Source organism: Salmo salar, chromosome 16 (genome assembly GCF_965601325.2).
Source record: "Salmo salar chromosome 16, fSalSal1, whole genome shotgun sequence".
NCBI lineage: Eukaryota > Metazoa > Chordata > Actinopteri > Salmoniformes > Salmonidae > Salmo > Salmo salar.
Window position 1 is genome coordinate 73639282 of NC_138306.1, and position 26162 is coordinate 73665443.

Genomic DNA, 26162 nt, shown 5'->3' on the forward strand with positions numbered 1-26162 from the left:
CCTAAACTGCCAATAGTTTAGGTGATATATCAAACAAATCCCGTGAAGCCGCGTCAGAAGTTCCTGCAGCGCGTTAATAGTTCAAACACCTGAATGTGTGATGTTCTATTGTAGGCTAAAGGCCCTACTCCCGATTAGACTGATACGCTTTTGTAAGGCTCTGTGTGTAGTGGGTGCGAAGTCAGGCGCAGGAAGCAGAGAGTACAGGTTAGTGCTTTATTGGCACAAACGGCGAACATAAGCCACCCCACTAAGATACAGGGCGCATACAAAACAAATGCCCCAAACACTGGGGACTGAAACAGTCCGGAGAAAAACCCACTACCGAAACGCCTGAGACACGAGCGTGCACAGATGCAACACACAAACAATCCCGCACACAGAGCAGGCGGGCCTACTGGCTAAAATAACCCGACTAATCAGTCTAACAAAAAACAGGTGAAACCAATAAACAGAAAGGGGAAAAAGGGAATCAGTGGCAGCTACAGTGGGGAAAAAAGTATTTGATCCCCTGCTGATTTTGTACGTTTGTCCACTTACAAAGAAATGATCAGCCTATAATTTTAATAGTAGGTTTATTTGAACAGTGAGAGACAGAATAACAACAACAAAAATCCAGAGAAATGCATGTGAAAAATGTTATAAAATGATTTGCATTTTAATGAGGGAAATAAGTATTTGACCCCTCTGCAAAACATGACTTAGTACTTGGTGGCAAAACCCTTGTTGGCAATCACAGAGGTCAGACGTTTCTTGTAGTTGGCCACCAGGTTTGCACACATCTAAGGAGGGATTTTGTCCCACTCCTCTTTGCAGATCGTCTCCAAGTCATTAAGGTTTCGAGGCTGACGTTTGGCAACTCGAACCTTCAGCTCCCTCCACAGATTTTCTATGGGATTAAGGTCTGGAGACTGGCTAGGCCACTCCAGTACCTTAATGTGCTTCTTCTTGAGCCACTCCTTTGTTGCCTTGGCCGTGTGTTTTGGGTCATTGTCATGCTGGAATACCCATCCACGACCCATTTTCAATGCCCTGGCTGAGGGAAGGAGGTTCTCACCCAAGATTTGACGGTACATGGCCCTGTCCGTTGTCCCTTTGATGCGGGGAAGTTGTCCTGTCCCCTTAGCAGAAAAACACCCTCCAAAGCATAATGTTTCCACCTCCATGTTTGACGATGGGGATGTTGTTCTTGGGGTCATAGGCAGCATTCCTCCTCCTCAAAACACGGCGAGTTGAGTTGATGTCAAAGAGCTCCATTTTGGTCTCATCTGACCACAACACTTTCACCAGTTGTCCTCTGAGTCATTCAGATGTTCATTGGCAAACTTCAGATGGGCATGTATATGTATTCTTGAGCAGGGGGACCTTGCAGGCGCTGCAGGATTTCAGTCCTTCACGGCGTAGTGTGTTACCAATTGTTTTCTTGGTGACTATGGTCCCAGCTGCCTTGAGATCATTGACAAGATCCTCCCGTGTAGTTCTGGTCTGATTCCTCACCGCTCTCATGATCATTGCAACTCCACGAGGTAAGATCTTGCATGGAGCCCCAGGCCGAAGGATATTGCCAGTTCTTTTGTGTTTCTTCCATTTGCAAATAATCGCACCAAATGTTGTCACCTTCTCACCGAGCTGCTTGGCGATGGACTTGTAGCCCATTCCAGCCTTGTGTAGGTCTACAATCTTGTCCCTGACATCCTTGGAGAGCTCTTTGGTCTTGGCCATGGTGGAGAGTTTGGAATCTGATTGATTGATTGCTTCTGTGGACAGGTGTCTTTTTTACAGTTAACAAGCTGCGGTTAGGAGCACTCCCTTTAAGAGTGTGCTCCTAATCTCAGCTCGTTACCTGTATAAAAGACACCTGGGAGCCAGAAATCTTTCTGATTGAGAGGGGGTCAAATACTTATTTCCCTCATTAAAATGCAAATCAATTTATAACATTTTTGACATGCATTTTCCTGGATATTTTTGTTGTTATTCTGTCTCTCACAGTTCAAATAAACCTACTATTAAAATTATTGACTGATCATTTCTTTGTAAGTGGGCAAACGTACAAAATCAGCAGGGGATCAAATACTTTTCACCCCACTGTAGTAGGCCGGTGACGACGACCGCCGAGCACCACCCGAGCAGGAAGGGGAGCCACCTTCGGTAGGAGTCGTGACAGCTTTACATCCCCCCCATCCAAATTAACATGAAAATTATGCAATAGCCTACAGTTTCTATCGCCATTTTGAACTTCTAATGCGGTAGGGAAAATATCCCACTGGGCACATACGTCAATTCAACATCTATTCCACGTTGGTTCAACATAATTGATTTGAAATGACATGGTGTGTGTGGGAAGGAAGTGAGTGGTTTGTGACGCACAAGAGCAACCGTGGGTTAATGCTCAATCTGATTGAATCAAGCCTCTAATTTTAGAAGAAGATAAAAAGGTCTGGAGTACAGCAGTCTATATGGAAACTAGTGATGCGTTGCCACTAGTGATGCATTTTTTTTTCATGGGTGGAGTTGCCTGGCAGCAGACTGGGATGTGGGTGAAGAAAGCAGGTACTAGTTGCAGCAGACTTGGCACTGGAGGAAGCAGGTTAGACTTTAGTGGGAGCAGCCTGGGTGGGGCACGCAGCAGGTTAGACTGTAGTGGGAGCAGCCTGGGTGGGCCACGCAGCAGGTTAGACTGTAGTGGGAGCAGCCTGGGTGGGGCACGCAGCAGGTTAGACTGTAGTGGGAGCAGCCTGGGTGGGGCACGCAGCAGGTTAGACTGTAGTGGGAGCAGCCTGGGTGGGGCATGCAGCAGGTTAGACTGTAGTGGGAGGAGCCTGGGTGGGGCACGCAGCAGGTTAGACTGTAGTGGGAGGAGCCTGGGTGGGGCACGCAGCAGGTTGGACTGTAGTGGGAGCAGCCTGGGTGGGGCACGCAGCAGGTTAGACTGTTGTGGGAGGAGCCTGGGTGGGGCACGCTGCAGGTTGGACTGTAGTGGGAGCAGCCTGGGTGGGGCACGCAGCAGGTTAGACTGTAGTGGGAGGAGCCTGGGTGGGGCACGCAGCAGGTTGGACTGTAGTGGGAGCAGCCTGGGTGGGGCACGCAGCAGGTTAGACTGTAGTGGGAGGAGCCTGGGTGGGGCACGCAGCAGGTTAGACTGTAGTGGGAGGAGCCTGGGTGGGGCACGCAGCAGGTTGGACTGTAGTGGGAGCAGCCTGGGTGGGGCACGCAGCAGGTTAGACTGTAGTGGGAGGAGCCTGGTGGGGCTGGCATCAGAGAAGTCAGTAGTGGTGGTGGTGAAGTCATCCAGAACACTACCAACTGTGGGGTCCATTGCATAGTCCTCAAAATCAGTCTCCTCCGACTCAGGGCCCATAGCCTGCATGGCCTTCCCAGTCTGCCTGAGCAGGTAGTCCACACACCAATCAACTCTCCTGAAAATGAAACAAGACAAAAATGTATATGAATATGAATATGATTACTCACAATATCTTCATCATATCAAAACACTGATTGTCACATCTGCTCCCACTCCCCCTCTTTGGTGCTCGAGGTCACCAGTTCACTCATTACGCACACCTGCCACCATCGTTACACACACCTGCGCTTAATTATGGTACTCACCTGGACTCCATCATGTCATTTACCTTCCCTATATCTGTCACTTCCTCAGTTTCATTCCCGAGTCAGCATTGATATAGTTATGTTTCTCCTGTCCAGACGCTCTTCTTGTTTTGTTTCATGTCTATTTATTATTAAATCCACACCCTGTACTTGCTTTTCGTCGCCCAGCGTCTGTCGTTACAGAACCGTTACAGTGATACAGTTTTGTTTCTGCCATGTTTTAATGGTTGTAATGATATTAGTTAAGAAATGTTCTGAGGTTCGTCTTAGAGGCTATAGCAGAGAAGAGCACTTACAGAGGCTGTAGTAGAACTGGCAGTGCCCTGAGAGACAGCAGAGGCAGTGGTGGTTTTCACAGAAGCTGTAGCAGAGGGGAAAGGGAAAATGATAGAAGATTATTATATCTTATTATATATATTTGATAACCTAATATGAAAATTATTTGAGGGTAAACAGTAATAAAACAAATGTATACAGGCAGGTTGCCTCGAGGTTAAAGCATTGGACCATTTACCGAAAGGCTGCTAGTCGAAGACCGGAGCCGACAAGGTGAAAAAATCTGTTGCTGTGCCCTTGAGCAAGGAACTTAACCCTAATTGCTCCAGGGGCGCTGTACAATGGCGACCCTGGCCTTAACCTGACTCCCTGCGGGTGTTTCAGGGGGAGTTGGGATATGCAAAATATTTGATATGCACTGTTATAAACTGGGTGGTTCGAGCCCTGAATGCTGATTGGCTGACAGCCGTGGTATATCAGACCATATACCATGGGTATGATGAAACACTTATTTTTACTTCTCTAATTACGTTGGTAAACAGTTTATAATAGAAATAAGACACCTCGGGGGTTTGTGATGTATGGCCATTATACGACGGCTAAGGGCTGTGTCCAGGCACTCCGCGTTGCATCGTGCTGAAGAACAACCCTTAGTCGTGGTATATTGGCCAAATACAACACCCCTGGGGTCTTATTGCTTACATATACAGCCATTGACACATACAGAACAAGCTTGTAGGTACTGCCCTCCAATGGATAGAAATGGAGCAGCAGGCCCTCCCAGTCGTACTGTAGCTCCACATTATTGGGTTGGGGAGTAGCCTACGGGTGAAAGCAGCCAGTATCCAATCTATCCAACCCAGCTAGTTCAAATGAACATGCACTTCACATGTACTTGTAATTCAGGCCATAAAACCAGAGGGATTTACAGACAAAACCTTGATCCCCTTCTCCTCAATGTAGTGTTTTGCTTTTTTTGATTGTTGATGGCATAGAGTAGACCAACACATTGGGTCCAGATGGGAACAGAGGGAGAGAGGGTGAGAGAGAGAGACGTAGGGAGACAGAGAAGGAGAAACATAAGTTACGTTGGCATGTTTTGGAGGCCCTGCCATAAAAGAGAGACAGAGAGAGGGAGAAGAAAGAGGTTGACATACATCTGTCATGCATTATTTCAGGGAAACCATTGAGAGAGAGACAGAGAGAGAGAGAGAGAGAGAGAGAGAGAGAGACTCTCTCTCTATGTGAGGAGGAATGACAGTCTGATTGTTTCTCTCCTTTTTCAGGGGTATAATCCCCATACATATGCACAATCCCTCTGAATTCCTCAGAAAGGAGTAGCCCTGCTTTCTGTCTCTAGATGGAACTGGTTCATAACCAGGTACTGATGGTCTTCAAACAACATTCTTCTCCTAATCAGGCAGGATTGGACCTCTGGGGCTGCCTCTAGGTATGTTGAGAGGAAATGATCTCGCTCTGCTTTTCTCTGATTACCTTTCTCTCTTTCTATCTCTCCCTTTCTCCAACTCTTTGTCTCTCTATCCCCCTCACTTTCTTGCTACATCGGTCTTTCTTTCTTCCTCCCTCCTGTTCTTTCTATCTCTCCCCTGGTACATCATCTTGTACTCAGATAGAGTTGGAGTGGTTCCCAGTCCTGATTAGAGGGCTCTAACTGTAACCTCTGCTAAAACCTCCTGCAGGGTCCATAATCAGGGAGAATAATACACGTATCATCACAATCTATTCTATTGTACTGGAATCTACAGTACTGGATTCCATTTTGATGTGCCCCTTAATGGAATCATCCTTCCCCTGTGAGACGCAAGCATAGAACCAAATGAGGAAAGCATGCTGTTCCCCTTCAGAAATACTTGTAATAGGCCCCGATATGAAAATAATTCGATTTTTTAATTTCAAGTTTATAGAACAATTTTCTGGAAACTTTGCAAAAAGCCACATTGGGCTTCAATGTATGAAAACTTGATATTAAGAAAACTGTGAAAATCTATAAAAATCACATCAAAATGAATCCAAAACATTAACATGTGATGTAAAATGTCAAATGGTATATGAATCTGAAATGAAGTCATTTCGTCTAAAATAGCAAATTTGAACATGTATTTTTGAAAGGATCAACTATTTAATGTTTTTTCTATGTATGAAGAACATCTAACCTACTTTATTTAGTTGTCCTTTCTGGCTGAAGTATCTTACTTACTTGACCTCATAAACCACACCTTTTTTTGGTCTGTTCTTCTGATGTGTAGAAAGAACACCAAAGTAGCTAATGAAGTTTTGAATTGTTCATATTTGTAGAATTTGGAAGAGAAACAATCTCTCAGTTTTGCAACCCTTTAAGCCCAATGTTGCGTTTTTGCATCACTTACAAAAATACCTCTAGCTCTGGCTCAGAATGTTTGTTTCTTGATTTATTTTCATTTTTTACATAGTCAGATCACAGAAAAACATATTTCAAGTAATGTACTTGGATGGCTACCAACATACACTATGCTTGTGTTGGGGACCAGTGTGGTCTCAGATGAGAGGACAGGTTTCTAATGTTTCAGAGGCTACTGATACCACAATAATCATACTGACACAACAAATACTAGTAAGACATGAATCTGGGTCTAAGGAGATGCACTAGATCGTGTTTGACATCATTGTTTAGTTTACATGATGCAATTCAGGCAGCGTTGCATTTTTGCAACTGTGGGTCTCACAGGGTTAAGCCACTTTTTTTCAGCCACATGCCACATGGTTTTGCCATAGGCCTATGTTCCCATCAGCGTGGTCTGGTTTAAAGGGAATAAGCCTGTCTTCCCATGTCTGTTACAGTAGTACTGGATTGAATCATCTCCAATCTGTTCTCCTCAATGTTTCAGCATGGTTGTAGGCAGTCAGTCACAGATCCAGAACCAACTTACCCTCAGTGTGTGTGTGTGTGTGTGTGTGTGTGTGTGTGTGTGTGTGTGTGTGCGTGCGCGCTCGCATATGTGTGCCATTCTCCTTTCATGTGTGCCATTCGACACCCCCTTTAGCAAACCAGTTTTATTCTAACAGTCTTAGAATGGCTTATAAATGACACAACACGGGGTTTTCTTGTTCATTCAAACCTTTTTTTCACACTTACGGGATGCCCGGACACAGTCGCCACACCACGAGCGGGAATCACCTCCGGAACAACGGGCGCCTCCCGGAGCCGAGAGAAAGCATGGCATTGTGGGACATTTGCCTCTGAATCAGTTAACATTCTTAGTCTCTGTTACACTAACTGACTCAAAGAAGAGAGGGAGAGAAAGAGGGGGAAGAGAGAGACCGAGAGAACGACTGAGAGAAAGAAAGAGAGGGGTATGCCAACTTCAGACATTTGTCATAGTGCCCATTGAGATGTTCAACTTGAAGTGTTTTTTTTAAAAATCCTACAAGATAATGCAGTATGATTGAGTAGACTGGATGTTGTGACTGTAGTCTACCTTACATCACCGTCTCGCTCATGTGAATTAAGACATCTAGTGAGTTACCCAACGCATCAGATAACACCCACTCTCACCACTCCTACAATGTCAAATCAGTGATTACTTCAAAGGGAAGGAAGCTAGGAATGAAAGAAGAATTGAAGGAAGGAATGACTGATGAAAATATCGGGGGGGTGTAGACTCACTCAATGAGAAAAATATACTAGTGTAAGACATAATATGTATTGTTCCCTGCAGGCATTGGGTATGGGTTATGCAAGATACCACAATACATCCCTTTCACCACCTGTCACCATAACATCAAAACAAACACAAACCCAACCACCAAACCATCTCAGATATCACACACATGCACAAGCATGCACGCATAGACACACAGACACACGCATGCATGCACATACTGTGTGGGAGTCAGAGTCATCATGAGGAAGTTTCCTATAATGCTCTGTGACTCAACACTCAACAGCCCCCCCAGGCAGAAAAGAAGGAGCGAGAGAAAGAAAAGAGGGGGAAAGAGTGATTCGGTGAAAGTGAATGGATCTGACTCCTTGACGCATCACAGGCCAAGAGATGGGGAGGGGGGATTGAAAAAGAGAGGAAAAGACTGGGGGGGAAGAAAAAATGACTGGCGTTTGTGTGGGAAGAGAGGAGGAGCTTGAAAAGTATGAACTTGTGTGTGAAGACGCAGACAGACAGAAGTTGAAGCACTAGAATACTAAACGGAGTTTGGAAAAGCTCACAACTACCGATGGTTTCTTTAGGACCGGAGATGGTTTGCTATCAACTGATAAAATAATAGGTTTGGACGGAGCTTGGGCACGAAAGACTCACCTTCTCGCATCTTCGGACTGCGGTGCTTTTCAACTTGAACCCGTGCGGTCCCCTCCTAACCTGTGTAAATTATACTCTATTAATATAAGCGTAACAAGTGGAGAGTTTACCGACTGAACGAAAGAAGATAAAAGTTGCTATAAAATGTTGTCATTATTATTCTTGATTCTGTACATTCCTGCTGTGATGTCCTCATCGTCACGTAAGTACAGCAGCTCTTCCATGTGATAACGCGTTGTCTGTAAAGCTGGTTTGGTAGGATACTGTCCTAAACCTTGTTTATGCGCTAAACTGTATTGTTTATGCGGGTTTCATAGCGAATGAGTGTACAAAAGAATTGCTCTAACAATTGCAAGTCCTACATATTTTGAAAGGATTATCCATAATATTGTTGTCCTAAAAAGAATAATGTTTGGTAAATATTAAGTAATTTGAACGCAGGCAATCAGATTTAGTAGGCTACCATATTTTTTCCAAACATTTCAAATGAAATGAATTGGCTAAACTTAATTATAATGCATTTCAAAAAGAAATAAAATAACATTTGAAATCTGTATCCAGCGTCAAACTATGTAAAATAATGTGATATTGCTTTATGTAAAATATTGCAATAAAAAAAAAAGTCCGTTCCATGAACAATCACTAGCCCTTCTAGATTTGATGAAATGGTGAAATAATAATCCTAGACACAGACCTCGGTATTCTTGACCATGCTATTGAAAAACTGTGTCCCAAGAGGATGGATTTCAACAGGTCGGCTCATAATTCGTTTAACACATATAGCTCTGGGCTTTACAGACGGTGACATCATATGGTCGGGTCTCGGGGAATATTAACCGCCAGTTTAATACAAAGTCAACTAAATAAATCACAGTTATGTGCTGCGGTATGTCGGCTAGATTTTGTGTCTGTGTCCAGTTTATTTGTATAGATGAGTTCAAAAAACTACGTAGGCCTAGATTATTATTGTCCAACCATTAACTTTTTATGTATTTTAGTTGTTTCTATTAATGAAGAAATTAGTGTATACGATAGTAGTGAGCCACTGCCTCTATAGCAAGAAGTATTGGACTTTTATGGCACAGGGGATTGTGCACTGCACTTTCCACAGAGTTGCTGGTTCAAGAGCAATACTCCCCCCCCCCCCCCCCATAGATTCATAACAAAGCAATACACGTTTTCTGAAAGGTTATTTTTCCTGGTTTGGATGTGCATCAGCATTCTCCTCACCACTGAAGACCTTTAGGCCGCCTTGTGAACGGTTTCTCACCTTCCTTTCTATGTCATGTTGATGCTCTCTAGTTGATGTTCTGTTCTTGTTGTCAACGTTTCCAGTGAAAACTCCCACACACTCATCATAGGCAAAGTAACTGCCATTCAGAAAACATCACATGGCTCGATATGGCTAAATCTTGCATGACTTCTTGTTTCAATTCACTCACATACAAGGCCTCCATCAAATGTTCCACGTGTGGCTCCTTTGTCCCGTAGACGGACAGAAACACAGACTACCTTTGAACTGGTCCGTGCAGCAGCGAAAGGTAAACAGTGTTTTAGAAACCAGGGGATTAGTCGCTTTCCAAGCATACTTGAAGACTGACATCCAGAACCACGAGGGTCTAAAACCAGAGGCCATTTTTTATCTTCTCAACACCAGTGCTGTAATACAGGGCTTTAGCCCGACAGCTTGTGTGTTTACTTAGATTCAAAGCAATGTTTTTTTACCCCTGAGAAACAAACAGGGTGTGCAGACTTTTGTTCCATCCAAGCACTTAACACACCTGATCAAACTGATCACCATCTTGGCTCTGTGCCTGGATGGAAAGAAAACCCTGCAGAAATGATTCATGCTCAGTCTCAGACATGAACGAAAACAAACATTCTGTACAAGCCGTATAATCAGAACACTCTTACCAGAAAAAAACACCTTTGCACCTTTAAACCATCACCTATATGAGCAGCCTTACCTCAGGAGACCTCCTTTCTAGAAACAAATACTATTTTACAGCCCATAGTTACTTGTTCAGAACCCTAGGGCTAAAGCCCTTGTGTATTTACTCACGCATTAGGAGAGTAAATACACAAGTGTAATTGCATCTGTCGTTGAGGTCTTTGGACTGAATGTTCTGCTCCTTAATTCAGGGGCATTCCCTCTGCTTAGCCTTTCCTGTAATGCTGCGGTGGTGAGACCATGATTGTTATGGAGCTGGATCATTGTTTGATTGGCTAATCACGGCCTGGCTTCCTTTCCACGATGATACATTTGCAGCATCAGCCTTGCCAGTGTTTTGGTGTAAATAGTGTGTGTGTATGTGTGGTTGAGGAGGAGTTTTGGTCGAATTAACGTCTTCATAAGAGCTTCCTCAAAGCAAAACACAGTCTTTAACTGAGGCAACTGTTCAACACTCATGGCTTGAGGATGAGACTTATAGAGGTCTGACAATGTGATAAACACTCTGGGTCTATGGAAGTGGAAATCTGGGTTCACTACTGACCTGGGAGTTACTGCTGTATTCTACAGTAGCCTATTTGTCGGATATTCTCCTCTGAGTCATTGAATCAGTAAAAACACATCTCTCTCTCTTTCCCCTCTCGTCTTTCTCTTTCCCTCTGCTTACTGGGAATCAATAGTTCAATCGACCATTCTTTCATCCATTAATTCACTCATCTCATCTCTCCCCTCCAGAGATGGCAGGGATCTTCCCCCAGGACCCAGCCCTGCCCATCGGCTCCACCCTCACTGCCACATGTTCAGTCAGCCCTGATCTGGGCCTCCACGCCAGCTCTCTGTTCTGGAGCCTGAATGGCCGCCGGCTGCCCAGCTCTTCCTACAGCGTGTTGAGCCCTACGGCCCTCAGTGTCACCCTGCCGGGCTTGCCAGCCTCTAGGCAGAGGTCAGGGGACAACCTGGTGTGTCACAACCATGGAGGACATGTTCTAGCCGGGTCCTGTCTCTACATTGGGAGTAAGTGGAGCAAAACACACACACACACACATCTAGCAGCAGCATCTAGCGCACACACATAGCTAAAAGTGAACAGTGTTATACTAGTCTCATGAGTAACTGTAGTTTCTTTAGTCCTGTTAACTCCTGTGTTATTACACCATGTTGTGGTGCATTACTCCCTTTACTACTCCCTGGACATGGAGTCTGACACACACACACATACACACACAGGTCTGACAGACACACACACACAAACACACACACAGTATTGTCACAGTGCCCTAATCTCAGCATGACGTCCCTGTTCAACACCTTGTGTTCAGAAAGGGATGGAATCTTGGCAAAGTCCCAGAATTTGAACCCCAGACAGACAGAAGAACATTCTGAACTAAAATATATCCTCTCTCCCGCCACCCACCTTCTCCCTCAGTGCCTCCAGTGAAGCCAGTCAACTTGACCTGCTGGTCCAGAAACATCAAAGACCTGACCTGTCGATGGGCACCGGGAGGACAGGGAGAGACCTTCATCAAGACCAAATACACACTCAAATACAAACTCAGGTACACACTCCTTACACACACTTAATACACACGCATTCTAATACAGTCTGAGTGTAATACACGTGTGTGTGTGTGTGTGTGTGTGTGTGTGTGTGTGTGTGTGTGTGTGTGTGTGTGTGTGTGTGTGTGTGTGTAGGTGGTATGGCAGAGAGAGAGAATGTGAGGAGTACAATGCCGCCCAGCCGTACTCTTGCTACATACCTCGTGACCTCGCCCTCTTCACGCCCTACGAGATCTGGGTGGAAGCCACCAATCAGCTCGGCTCAGCCACCTCTGATGTCATCACCCTGGATATCCTAGACGTGGGTGAGTGTGTGCATACGTGCGAGTGTGTGTGTATGTGAGAGAGACAGAGACAGATAGACAGAGAGAGAGTAAGTGCCTGAACTTTGACCCTCTGGCTTTAGAGCTTTACATCTTGCCCCAGTTAAAAGTTGCCCTGGGGCACATATCCAGGATCAGCTTACCTAGCCCAAGACCTAACAGTAACCATTAGTGGAGAATCGTAAAACTGACCTAAGATAAACATCTAGGACCAACTTCATCCTACTACTTAGATCCCAACCCAGGATTTTGGGGGTGAGGGGGAACACACACACACACACACACACACACACACACACACACACACACACACACACACACACACAAATGGAGGAGGACGGGCATTTTGACAAATGGAAGAAGACCAGACACACCCTGCCTTTTGATGAGCTCATTTTCCTTTTACTCACGCTGGGTGGGCCACACACACACACACACACACACACACACACACACACACACACACACACACACACACACACACACACACACACACACACACACACACACACACACACACACACACACACCCTGCGGATGGGGCAGGGCTAGGAAGGTGGGCGATTGACGCTTTACACCACTCGAGTTACTACTCGCTGCTTCCTCATTTCCCTCCACACTGAAACTAATAACACAGACTAACAGTACCTGTGCTGTATGACTTCCTGTTACGCTCAGATCCAATTCACTCAGAGAAGAAAGAAATAACCATTATTTTAGACGGATCTTGCTGCTTTAAAGTCATTTTCTGAGTTACGCTACCTCTTTCCCCTCCACAGTAACGACGGACCCGCCGTCAGCTGTGAGTGTGAGTCGTGTGGGTGACCTGGAGGACCATCTGAGTGTTCGATGGAAGTCTCCACCAGCTCTCAAAGACTTCCTGTTCCAGGCCAAGTACCAGATACGCTACCGGCTGGAGGACAACTCAGACTGGAAGGTCATGGATGACGTTGGGAACCAGACATCATGTCGTCTGGCAGGCCTGAGACCGGGTACTGTGTATTTTGTCCAGGTACGGTGTGTGTGTGTGTGTGTGTGTGTGTGTGTGTGTGTGTGTGTGTGTGTGTGTGTGTGTGTGTGTGTGTGTGTGTGTGTGTGTGTGTGTGTGTGTGTGTGTGTGTGTGTGTGTGTGTGGTAATCCCACTGTGTTCTATGCAGGTGCGCTGTAACCCAGTAGGGATCTATGGGTCACGTAGGGCTGGTATCTGGAGTGAATGGAGTCATCCTACTGCTGCTTCTACACCTCATAGTGGTGAGGACACACACACACACACACACACACACACACACATCTGCACACCCAAACACACACACACTCTAACCCCCTCTCTCCCCTCCTACAGAGCGTGCATTATCAGGTTCGTGTGACTCCAAGTCTGGAGACTCCAATTCTACGTTACGTCGAGAGCTGAAGCAGTTCTTCGGCTGGGTACGGAATCATGCGTATGGCTGCGGTGGCATGTCAATCAAACTCTATGACCAATGGAGAGTCTGGATGCAGAAGAGCCACAAAACACGTAACCAGGTAGGTAAGGATCTAAGTAGAACTCACCTGCACTCGTATACAACGACCACACACACAGGCATGCTCACAGGTCTTATTGAATCATTTGTATCATCATGTTTGAATCGTTCAGCTTTTCTTGTTCAGGGAAATCCTCATGAGTTTTTCTCTCTCTCAGGTCCTACAAGGGGATAAGTCATAGTACGCATCACCCCTGCCTTTAAACAACCAGCAACAAAGTCAAGACAACATCATGTGTGTGAAAAATGGTTTCCCCTAAATGCTGTGGTTTTGCATACACCATTCAGCGACGGAAGAAGGGGGCATAAATACAATTTTGGGGACAGTGTTTCTACAACAGCAGCCCTAGCTATGCTGTAATTATTTAACAAGACATGGAGGAATAAGAAGTTGACGAATAGTGATCTTCTTCTTACTGTGGAAATACTGGCAGCTCTGAAAAGCTGGAGATCCACAGCACCCTCTAGTGGATGCTAACATACTGGAGGAACAGTGAAGATGGAGGACCATAGTAACGTTTCTAGTCACATCCCAGTCTTAAACCATGACGACCCAATCGGAACTGTCTGTAACCCGATATTTGGGAACCCTGGTCTGCGGGGGGGGGGGGGGGGGGGGGGGGGGGCACCGTTACAAGACTATAGACTGACATTGTTGTCTGTATCAGTGTGGAGATCTGTCTTAATAATAAGTAGGGCCAGGAGTTTTTCCTGATCATACGGCCCTGCCCAGGAAAACTTCCTGACCATAATGTTTACCTGTGGAGGCAGTTCACCACCTATATTTTTGTACTATCATATTTAAACTATTATGTTTTGTTAGTAAGTTATGTTAGGTTAGTGATCATGTTATTGACTTAATTATGAATTTTGTTTGAAAGAGTTTGTAAGTCATTCTATTCACACACACTCGCACACACCCCCAGACACACAGCTGTGTTCCTCTATGCACTTATAGCCTGTCATGTTTATGTTACTGATGTTACACTGGGGGAACAGGAATGATGTTCTCTATATGTAATCTATACATGACTCCATTAACCCAGTTTATACATGGCTGGTCTTACATCACCAATGACTCCAGTGCCCTGTTTTATTCTAAAAGTACTTTGTGACAGAGCATTTTATGAGTCCAATTTTCATGTTCACTACAGTGGCAAGCTTGTGGCAATACATAATTGGTAGCAACCCGACTCTGTTTACCCAGCATGTTTAGAATCAACGCCCACGTTGTCTGTCTGATGTTGATGACATGGCTGCAGGTTCCCGTTACTGCGGCCTGCCAGTGTCCTGAGTCAGTGCCTGTTAATAACTAACCCGTGTTTGTTGGTCAGGGCTCTGCTCACAACCTTTAGTTACGCATCTCTGCCTCCCAGCACACTTTATGTAAAGATATCCTATACAGTAACTTAAAGCTACACTCAGCAATATGATATCATTATGCACTGCCGGTCAAATTTCTTCTTACAGAAACAGCAGCAATGCAAACTAGGGAGAGACAATAGTGGCAGTCTTGGTAAATCTGAATTCTGTTGTTGTTTATGTATGTATGTTCAGCAGGAAGTTTCCCCAATATGTGCGATGATATCCAATTGCTGAGTCTCCCTTTGAAGGGTCAGATTTGAAATTCCTCCAACATCACAGTGTGTACCAGAGAGACAGAGGGGGCATCTAATGATTGCTGCAGGTGGGCAAAGTGTAGCTAATTGTCTATGCGTGACTAAATGGGTTTAACCTTGGTCATCTGTGCCACAACATCGTTAACCATCTGAGCTAAAGCCTGGGCATTAGCTAAAGCCTTGAATAGCTACCGTAAGTCTTCAGTCGCCAGGGAAGCGTACTCATCACATGGACATGGAGTCACCTCTATGACACATGAACTCTAAGAAGAGAAGTGAGATGGTGATTTAAGTGTACCCAGGGCTGCAGAATGGAGATAACGTTTCCTCAGCTTGTAAAGACCATTTATAATTCAGCCTTTGAGGCTGTGCTTTTCTTGAAGAGGCTGGAAGGTGCCGGGAGTGAATCAGTGACAGAACAGCAAAGAGTAAAGGGAAGAGAAGGAAGAAGAGTAGAGTTGTCAACTTATTCTGGGATACCTTTTGAGTGAAGTGGTCTAAAAAAGTTTTGTCTACAGACGTGGAGCAGGAAGGACCCGTACAGAGGATATGTTTGGACTAACAGAGGATCAAACCAGACCGAATCTCTTTTCCTGCTTGTTATTGTTGTGCTGATTGGTGATTGCATTTCTAGCTGCCAGCGAATCACAGGGCTGCCCACGCAGACACAACTGACTGCTCTGGCAGAGAAAGCATTCTCTGAGGATTGGCAACCCTAGCTGGGAGTGACAGAAGAACAAAGTGTAAAAAAGAAATAGAGGAGGGGTAGGAAAATAGAGAGAGAGATCGACAAATCATGGAGGTTAAGAGACGTCTGATAATTGCTGGCAGAGGGAAAGGTTTGTTGAAGAACATGTTTAAATTAAAACTTTAATTTAGTTGACATGGACAGTACTCAACACTGTCATATTTCTGTTTTAACATCAATGGAAAAGTGAAATGTAGAAGCTCTAGAAACTGGAGTAGCAGGAGTATGGGGGAAAAAAATATTTTTGTTTTACATGACTGGAAAATAAACATGATCATTATCATCACCATCATTACTTGTTGCTAGGGTCAGGCCCCGGTCGCTATGCTCTCCCTCCAACCATTGGCTACGTCAACCATGACCTCACCAAGCCCAGTAGCCTCGCCTACACCTTCCACAGACGTATGAGCAGCAATAGTAAGTCTCTGAGGTCAATCTCAGTCTCCTTGCCTATTTCTCTTGTATGGTGAGTAGACTTTATTCACACCGTTGCCATGAGGATTCACACTCCAGGCTAGTAGGGCAGGAAGCCGAAGTCGATGGAAAATACTGCTGACATTTTCCTCAATTTTGACCTTTAAATTCACCTTTGACCTTTATTAATATGAATTATTGTGAGTTTTTCTCCACAGTGGGCTCCGTGGATTGCAGTCCAGGACCCCAGTACCACATCGATACCAAGATGACCCGGTTCGGCCGCGTCGGTACCCCTTCTTACTCCATGCTAGGCAGGGCAAGACGCGTCGGTACCCCTTCTTACTCCGTGCTAGGCAGGGCAAGACGCATCGGTACCCCTTCTTACTCCATGCTAGGCAGGGCAAGACACGCCGGTACCCCTTCTTACTCCATGCTAGGCAGGGCAAGACTCGTCGGTACCCCCACTCTAACCTGCTGGGTTCCCAGGTGCCACACAAGCCGTCCAGTGTCAGCTCCAGCTTGGCGGAGCACAGACAGGTAGGAGCTCCATCAGAAGACCGGTCCATGACCCCTGGACCAGGACGCTACAACAGTACTGACCCCAGCGTCTACCTCACATGACAGCCGTCCTTCTCTATGCAGGTTCATAGCTTTATCTTTTATTTATGTAGGCTGTAGGTGTATTTAATTAGCTTTTTAGCTATTTATTTATTTACAATTGAATATTTTGTATAGTATTTTCTTGCATATATCTTCCTCTAGACTAGAGTATTGGGATGTTTCCCTTAAAATAAAGTTGGATGTGATTTTAATTTTGTCCAGAGCCGGACTACCCGGGCCAGCGATCAGTCTCAGAAGCCTTGGCCAGGGACCCACAGCCCGGAGAAGGTCCTGCTCCACCTCCCCAGACCTCCTGCCTTCTCCCTGGGCATCACACACTCGGAGTTCATTACTCCTCTGGTGGTGGTTGTTTCCGACTGATTTTTATTGGAGTTTCACACGGAGTTTGTGGAAATGCTGGAGTCAATTCTGAGTTAAATACCACTGTGTTGTTTTAATGAGCACATTTAGCACAATGTTGGAAACTTGCTTTACAAATAAAGTGTTTTTATTATCATTGTTAAGCCAAGTTGCGGTTTACAAATGCGGTTGATCTATGGGTGTGACCTGTGTTGATCTGTGTTGATCTGTGTGTGTGTGTGTGTGTGTGTGTGTGTGTGTGTGTGTGTGTGTGTTCAGTGTTCAGTGTGTGTTCAGTGTGTGTTCAGTGTGTGTTCAGTGTGCAGGCATAGTGACAGTAACAGGTAGGCTCCAGTCACTGCTCTGTCCCAGACCCATCAGTTCCATGGAACACACCTGAACTAGATAAGACCTCCCAGGAGACAGCCTTGGTAGAACTTTCTTGGTGTCCTCAAACGGATCCAACTACAGAGACAAAGGGAGACAGAGAGATTGAGAGGGGGGGGGAGAGAGAATGAGAAAGAGGGGGAGGAAAGGGAGATTGAGAGAGGGGGGGGAGGAAAGAGAGATTGAGAGAGAGGGGGGAGGAAAGAGAGAGTGAGAAAAGGAGAGAAAGACAGGGTCACACAGACACAATAAGAGTGCACTCACAGTGATCTCATGTGGGGTACCCTTGTTGTCCCAGTGGTATCTGATTTGGTACTTCAGGGGGAAGAGGGTGCGGTCAGACCAGGAAGGGGGAGGGGCCCACTTCACTAACAGACTCAGCTTCCCGGGAACGACTTGCACAGTCACATTCACAGGGGGGTCCGGCTTCACTACAGACACACACACACACACACAGGTTCACAATGATTCTGCTACTACTATTCCAATAGGTGGGAGACACAGAGACAGGTTCTTACCAATGTCCTCTACAGTGAAGGCCTGTAGGTGGGAGGCGCTGCCCATACGGTTGACTCCTGTGATGTTGAGCTTGTAAGACGTGTAGAGCTTTAAACCCTTTAGGACACAGAGCCACCTCGCCCATGGAGAGGAGCCATTCACCCCAGGGAGAGAGGACTCTGGGCTGGGGAGAGGATGCACGGAGGTAGGGTAGGGATGGCACTGCTGGATCTCTCCGCCTTTCATACTAGGACATACAGAGTAATTAACTGAGAAAGGGGGATGTTTTGAGCATCTATAAGCTTCTCTCTCAAACTCTCTCACACCTCCCCCACACACACACACACACACACACACACAAACAGTTTACCTGTAGGTGGCGATGTACTGTATGGGAAGCTGGGTCTGTGGAGGCTCAGGCCATGAGCAGAGGGCTTTGAAGGGGTAACTGGGAGACCAGCAACGTACCTCTGGAGGGGAGGGGGGGTCTGCCAGTGGCATAGGATACACACACTCAGAACTCACCCCTCAAATACACTCAGGGAAGAGGGAGAAAGCAGTGGAAGGGGAGAGAGAAAAGGGGAAAGTAGGAAATAGGGGTGGAGAGGGGAGGGGGCGAGACAGAGAAAGGAAAGAAACAGGGGATGTGGAGAGGGAAGGAAGGAAAGGAGAGAAGAGAGCCATCTTTAAGTATTCCAGACAGGTCCTCATTTCTGAGAATGCAGTCTCACCCCTTTCTGCTCTGTTCTCTCCTGATGGAACCGTCGGAACCGTCCCATCGCTGCTGAGTTCACCGCTGAGAAGAGTCACCACAGCACACACACACAGCCAGAACAGAACACACACACAATGCTGGACGTACATTCCTCTTATGTTAAGAACAGACAGGCTACAGTGACTGACTGACTGACTAACTAATATTGTAATATTGACAGTTTTGCAAAGCTGCCCACAATCCAAAGTCTCCTCTCATCGGCTTGATTCCAAATAAAGTCCCTACCCCCTAGCTAACAGTGCCTACCCCTAGGTTGATTTGATATTGTGCAACACTAGGGTTGTAAAACTACAGGTAATTTACCAAAGTTAACGGAATGTTAACATGGAAATCTATGTTAACTTTGGTAATTCATACTTTTACAAACGTACTCATATAAAATATAATTTATTTCTTTATTTTCTTATTATGCATTCATTTCTAGGTTAGACCAGGGCTCTCCAACCCTGTTACTGGAGAGCTACCGTCATGTAGGTTTTCACTCCAACCCCAGTTGTAACTAACCTGATTCAGTTTATCAACCAACTAATTAATTTAATCAGGTCCATATGGTTCAAGAGAAAATGACATAATTAATGAAAAAAAGCATTTTAATCTACAATGTAATATGTATGTAAAATGTATGTATATGTAGCAAAAAAAGCTGTAAAAGAAACTAAGATATTTGTCCTCCAAAGGGGCTAAAAAAAATCGAAATAAAAAAATAAACAATGACATAGTTTGCAATTAACTCTTCAACTGCCACCAGTATGGCCAAAACATTTACATTTAGATTGTGAAAATAAAAAAAAATGTCATGCTGAAACTCTCCTATTGGGGCTCCCAAGTGGCGCAGTGGTCTAAGGCACTGCATCTCAGTGCTTGAGGTGTCACTACAGACACCCTGGTTTGATTCCAGGCTGTATCACAACCGGCCATGATTGAGAGTCCCATAGGGCGGCGCACAATTGGCCCAATGTCCGGGTTTGGCCAGTGTATGCCGTCATTGTAAATAAGAATTTGTTCATAACTGACTTGCCTAGTTAAATAAATAAAAAATACAAAATTGACCAAGCATATGAATTAATGTTATTGCTGTAAAAAAACACTCTGGAAAATGTTTCAGTTGCTCATTAGCTTTCATGCTATAATATGAGATCTCATACTGAGGAGACATCCTAAAGTTATCCTGTATGAAATAAAGGCCTTATCACAATGTGCCATTTAAAAGATCTTCAGGTCTGTTTTTATTCACTGCTATAAACATGTATATTGCAGCAATCCTCGCTAATGAGCCACCTTACAATTCCCACCAAGTAGGTTAACCCTGTTGGAAAGACGCAGTAGCGTGATTGCCTTTCACGACAGCAACTCGGGTTCTATTCCCATTCCCTCAATTCACAAAATTATTTTATTATGTTTTTTTTTGTCATTCTGACATCCACTCTTGTGATGGCAAATTTAATCCATAATATTGCTGTGATGCAGATGAATGTTGACACTCTATTCCTTAGATACTGTGGTAGGGACTCAACCCCACTTTCATGGACACAATCATTGTTTTGAATTAAAATATAAATCATAAAACGATATTTATAGATTGAGTAATATTAAATGCGTGCTTTCTACATGAGCGACATTTATTATGAAGACTGGACCTAGACCGGAAGTTATTGTCTCCTCTTCTCAAACATCGCATTAACAGCAAGCTAGCTATCTATTTAGCTAACATTATCACAGTTTATCCTTCCATTTCGTTGCTAAACTTAGCTTTTATTTCCAATTAAGAATGTCAGAAAGAAAAGTGTTAAATGTAAGTACAATTATTGTTTACTATGTCTTGATTTATTCTCGATTCGCTGAAAACGGGCAGTTGTTTAGCGATTGCAATGTTTGCTAGCTAGCAGCAAGCGGCGTGTTAGCCAGGCTTGGCCATTGAAGCAAACACTTTTCCATGCTTATCATGACACCTAGTTACACAATAGTAGTTAGCTCAGTACGCTTAACTAGCTATATAGCTAGTAGTCGTACTCATTGTAACTAACTTGCTACAGTATCTCACAAGTGAGTACACCCCTCACATTTTTGTAAATATGAGTATATATATTTATGAGTATAAGAAATGACACTTTGCTACAATGTAAAGTAGTGAGTGTACGGCATGTATAACAGTGTAAATTTGCTGTCCCCTCAAAATAACAAACACACAGCCATTAATGTCTAAACCGCTGGCAACAAAAGTGAGTACACCCCTAAGTGAAAATGTCCAAATTGGGCCCAAAGTGTCAATATTTTGTGTGGCCACCATCATTTTCCAGCACTGCCTTAACCCTCTTGGGCATGGAGTTCACCAGAGCTTCACAGGTTGCCACTGGAGTCCTCTTCCACTCCTCCATGACGACATCACGGAGCTGGTGGATGTTAGAGACCTTGCACTCCTCCACCTTCCGTTTGAGGATGCCCCACAGATGCTCAATAGGGTTTAGGTCTGGAGACATGCTTGGCCAGTCCATCACCTTTACCCTCAGCTTCTTTAGCAAGGCAGTCGTCGTCTTGGAGGTGTGTTTAGGGTCGTTATCATGTTGGAATACTGCCCTGCGGCCCAGTCTCCGAAGGGAGGGGATCATGCTCTGCTTCAGTATGTCACAGTACATGTTGGCATTCATGGTTCCCTCAATGAACTGTAGCTCCCCAGCGCCGGCAGCACTCATGCAGCCCCAGACCATGACACTCCCACCACCACGCTTGACTGTAGGCAAGACACACTTGTCTTTGTACTCCTCACCTGGTTCCGCCACACACGCTTGACACCATCTGAACCAAATAAGTTTATCTTGGTCTCATCAGACCACAGGACATGGTTCCAGTAATCCATGTGCTTAGTCTGCTTGTCTTCAGCAAACTGTTTGCGGGCTTTCTTGTGCATCATCTTTAGAAGAGGCTTCCTTCTGGGACGACAGCCATGCAGACCAATTTGATGCAGTGTGCGGCGTATGGTCTGAGCACTGACAGGCTGACCCCCCACCCCTTCAACCTCTGCAGCAATGCTGACAACACTCATACGTCTATTTCCCAAAGACAACCTCTGTATATGACGCTGAGCACGTGGACTCAACTTCTTTGGTCGACCATGGCGAGGCCTGTTCTGAGTGGAACCTGTCCTGTTAAACCGCTGTATGGTCTTGGCCACCGTGCTGCAGCTCAGTTTCAGGGTCTTGGCAATCTTCTTATAGCCCAGGCCATCTTTATGTAGAGCAACAAAACATTTTTTTTCAGATCCTCAGAGAGTTCTTTGCCATGAGGTGCCATGTTGAACTTCCAGTGACCAGTCAGTATGAGGGAGTGTGAGAGCGATGACACCAAATTTAACACACCTGCTCCCCATTCACACCTGAGACCTTGTAACACTAACGAGTCACATGACACCGGGGAGGGAAAATGGCTAATTTGGACATTTTCACTTAGGGGTGTACTCACTTTTGTTGCCAGCGGTTTAGACAATAATGGCTGTGTGTTGAGTTATTTTGAGGGGACAGCAAATTTACACTGTTATACAAGCTGTACACTCACTACTTTACATTGTTGCAAAGTGTCATTTCTTCAGTGTTGTCACATGAAACAAATATTTACAAAAATGTGAGGGGTGTATTCACTTTTGTGAGATACTGTATGTTTCCTGCCTATCTTTGCTTATGAGGATATACTGATTAGAGTAGGCTCCCACTGTAAACTTTGAACGTTTTCATCTCTTTATGTGAATTGTGTTTGTCTATTTATTGTATGTTTTATTCTTGTTGTAGCTAATGACTGATAAAGGCAATGTGAATCAGATATTTTGTAGTTAAATTACACTGCTGACTGTGCTCGCTCTCCTGTAGAAATACTACCCGCCAGACTTCGACCCGGCTAAAATACCCAAACTCAAGCTCCCTAAAGACAGGCAGTATGTGGTCCGGCTGATGGCTCCCTTCAACATGAGGTATGTCAACACTCTACAACTCTGCCCTGAAACAGGTACCATGAGGTGTGAGTGAGTGAGTGAATGAATGCGTGTGTGTGCTCTGTCCCTGCATGTGTGCCTTGCAGGTGTAAGACTTGTGGGGAGTACATTTACAAGGGGAAGAAGTTCAACGCCCGTAAGGAGACTGTGATGAATGAGCTCTACATGGGACTGCCCATCTTCCGCTTCTACATCAAGTGTACAAGATGCCTGGCTGAGATCACCTTTAAGGTAAATCTGTTTCTGCATGTGTGTACTCACCCAGTGTTTGTCTGAAGACTGATCCATAAAACAGAAACTATGTCTTAGAACGTGTGTGTACTCACCCAGTGTGTGTTGTCTATAGACTGATCCGGAGAACACAGACTATGCCATGGAACACGGTGCCACAAGGAACTTTCAGGCGGAGAAACTTCTAGAGGAGGAAGAGAAGAAAATAACTAAGGACAGAGAGGAGGAAGAGTTGAACAACCCTATGAAGGTATATCTCTAGAAGCAGTGCTGGAGAACCTGACAGATTTCTAGAGAACAGTACTGATGTTGTGTTGAAGAGCCGTACTAATGATGTTCTGTTCTAGGTGTTGGAGAACCGTACACGGGACTCTAAGATGGAGATGGAGGTTCTGGAGAATCTTCAGGAGCTCAAGGAGTTGAACCAGAGACAGGCTTCGGTGGACTTTGAAGGAATGCTGGGAACGTACAAAGAGCTGGAGCAGAGGACCAAAGAGCAGGAGAAGGAGGAGGACGAGAGGGAGACACGGTGAGTACAGACAGAGAGAGGGAGATTGGTGAGAAGAAAGAGGGAAATTGTTAAGCAATTTTTTTGAGAAATGGTGCAAGTATAGCAAAATAACGAAATGGTTGTGTATGTGTTACAGGGAGATGCTAGAGAGAGCTCTAGTGAAGAGGTTAAGAGACTCTGACTCTGACTCAGACCAGGAGAGTGCGAGCAGCAGCAGACCAAAGAAACCCAGCACAGACAGACCTACTGACATCCTCACCACAGACAGACTCACTGACCCACAGGTAACACACACAGACCAAATACATACAGGCCTCACAATACATGTTAACCAACATGCCTACTTATGTCCTGTGTGTTGTTTCTGCAGGGCCTGTCAGTGGGGGGGATGAAGAAGGCCAAGGTGGAGAGCTGGGAGAGAAGTGTGGGGGGGCTGGGAGGTGGAGGGGTACTGGGAACACTGGTGGTGAGGAAGAAACCAACGACCTCTGTCCCCAAACCTGGTACCACAGTAACTCCTGCAGGCGCTAACACACAGACAGGTGAGCTATGGAGGCTTTGACAGAAGCTGCAATATCGAAATGACTTCGTATACACTGGGGTGATTTCCTGCTTAAGGCGTCCGCATGCTTCAGTTCGGCAGGCGCCTAGCTGAACTAGTGTGCTTGCATACTCCTTTAAAAGACCTTCGCTTGAAAAACGAGAAAAAAATCTGTAATAGTACTTTGTGCATTTTGAGACATTGTAGCCAGTGTTCACTTACTCAAAATAGAACTCAAGAAATCTGGCATACTTTTTTTTCTTTAAAAAAACAACTTTTTCTCCACAATTTCGTGATATCCAATTGGTAGTTAGTCTTGTCGCATCGCTGCAGCTCCCGTATGGACTTGGGAGAGGCGAAGGTCGAGAGTCATGCATCCTCTGAAACACGACCCTGCCGAGCCGCACTGCTTCTTGACACACTGCTCGCTGAACCCGGAAGTCCAGCCGCACCAATGTGTCGGAGGAAACATCGTACAGCTGGCGACCGAAGTAATTTTTGCCAAGGAGATCTTAGTCGTGCAATTTGACATCTAACTAAGATGTCTGGTGCAGTATTTCTCAATGAAAAAATGTGCATAAAAAACGAGTCGTCTCTCGTTGAATGACAACAAAGACTTTATTGAAGAATCTCTACTGTTGACCAATCACTGACGAAGGGGTGTAGACTTTGTCATTCTAATTTTGGTACTTCCTGCTTTGCAGTTTCAAAGGCAGCTGCTACCGTACCGACGGAGGCTACTAAGCCAATCACAGCACAGAATGGGTCGTCGTCGCTCAGCCTCCTGGGGGCGTATTCCGACAGTGATGACAGCAACAACAGTGAATGAGAGAGAGGCTGGTGATGCTTTGGCTAATCAAAATGCTCAGTCAGTGATGATTTTAAAACTACTGTATTTGTTTGAGTATATAAGAGAGTTAACTGAATTGTATCATCCTGTTTTGTGACCCCTACCCCCAATGTAATTAGTTTTCACCTGTGATTTTTTTAAATATATTTTGAAATGTCCATCTACCAACTACCCTCCAACTTTGTAAAGGTGTAAGTCATGTTTTGGCTTTTCATTAAATACTTATTTTCCTCTAAATCAGTGGTTCTCTAAATTATTTCTTGCACTGTGGCACATTCTAAACTATTTTCTCTTGGGTGTGGAGGTTGTAAATGTAGACCTGTGTTGCAGATAAACATTTCTATTTCTATTTTTGTTTAACCTTTTATTTATCTAGGCAAGTCAGTTAAGAACAAATTCTTATTTACAAAGACGGCCTAGGAACAGTGGGTTAACTGCCTTGTTCAGGGGCAGAAAGATAGATTTTTACCTTGTCAGCTCAGGGATTCGATCTAGCAACCTTTTGGTTACTGGCCCAACACTCTAACCACTAGGCTACCTGCCACAAAGAAGAGAGTTTACTTGATAACTGCATCTACACACAACTTTACCCAACGACCTCAATTCTCTGCTGTAGTAGGCTGCTTTTGTGAGTTTAGAACATGAAATCAATATGACAGAAGCCGATAACTTTTCCTAAAATGCACCTTGATTGAACTTCAAGTTATCACACTAAATTGGCTACTAAACAGGCACTGGTGTGGACTTGACTCAACAACAATCAAGTGATTGTAACAATGGCAACAACAAAAAAACTGCTCTCTCTCGCACACAGTCCAGTCATACTCCCCACTTGTCCTGTGGAACTAGTCAGTTTAGATGTCCTCTTTCTCTTCCACCTCATCTGGCATGAAAAATTAGATTTGGCCCCTGTCTCCAATGCTGTACAGCACGTCAACTCTCTGCCTTTACATTCATTGTGACACGCTTGCATAGTGCCGTGGCTCTGACGTGGTTGGGGTGGTTTAAATGTATTGCTGCAAAGACGGCCTGCGTTAAATATTATAAATGTAAGCCAAAGTTTTTTGGGGGGGGTTTTTGTCAGTAAGAAAAATTATTA

The 26162-nt window shown here is 44.9% G+C and overlaps 4 protein-coding genes across 4 annotated transcripts; 2 read left to right on the forward strand and 2 right to left on the reverse strand.

Moving 5' to 3' along the window:
* Positions 1-1951: 1951 nt before the first annotated feature.
* LOC106574505 (uncharacterized) lies at positions 1952-8328 on the reverse strand. Its single transcript, XM_014150421.3, has 3 exons — positions 8193-8328; positions 3903-3967; positions 1952-3416 (listed from the first exon to the last, which is right to left on the reverse strand). The coding sequence occupies exon 3, from the start codon at positions 3365-3367 to the stop codon at positions 2453-2455; it is 915 nt and encodes a 304-aa protein (XP_014005896.3). The 5' UTR covers positions 3368-3416; positions 3903-3967; positions 8193-8328; the 3' UTR covers positions 1952-2452.
* LOC106574504 (cytokine receptor-like factor 1) lies at positions 8149-14161 on the forward strand. The gene is made up of 8 exons (XM_014150420.3): positions 8149-8394; positions 10879-11157; positions 11570-11699; positions 11836-12005; positions 12803-13035; positions 13182-13275; positions 13367-13548; positions 13706-14161. Exons 1-8 carry the CDS (start codon positions 8337-8339, stop codon positions 13727-13729), a joined length of 1170 nt encoding a protein of 389 aa, XP_014005895.1. The 5' UTR covers positions 8149-8336; the 3' UTR covers positions 13730-14161.
* A 3260-nt stretch (positions 14162-17421) lies between these two features.
* ebi3 (Epstein-Barr virus induced 3) lies at positions 17422-19185 on the reverse strand. The gene is made up of 5 exons (XM_014150419.3): positions 18908-19185; positions 18547-18664; positions 18197-18423; positions 17943-18109; positions 17422-17756 (listed from the first exon to the last, which is right to left on the reverse strand). Exons 1-5 carry the CDS (start codon positions 19038-19040, stop codon positions 17607-17609), a joined length of 795 nt encoding a protein of 264 aa, XP_014005894.1. The 5' UTR covers positions 19041-19185; the 3' UTR covers positions 17422-17606.
* Positions 19186-20588: 1403 nt separating this feature from the next.
* On the forward strand, positions 20589-25300 carry LOC106574501 (splicing factor YJU2). The gene is made up of 8 exons (XM_014150417.3): positions 20589-20743; positions 22809-22909; positions 23017-23161; positions 23277-23411; positions 23509-23690; positions 23809-23956; positions 24043-24214; positions 24918-25300. Exons 1-8 carry the CDS (start codon positions 20720-20722, stop codon positions 25040-25042), a joined length of 1032 nt encoding a protein of 343 aa, XP_014005892.2. The 5' UTR covers positions 20589-20719; the 3' UTR covers positions 25043-25300.
* The last annotated feature ends 862 nt before the right edge of the window (positions 25301-26162 follow it).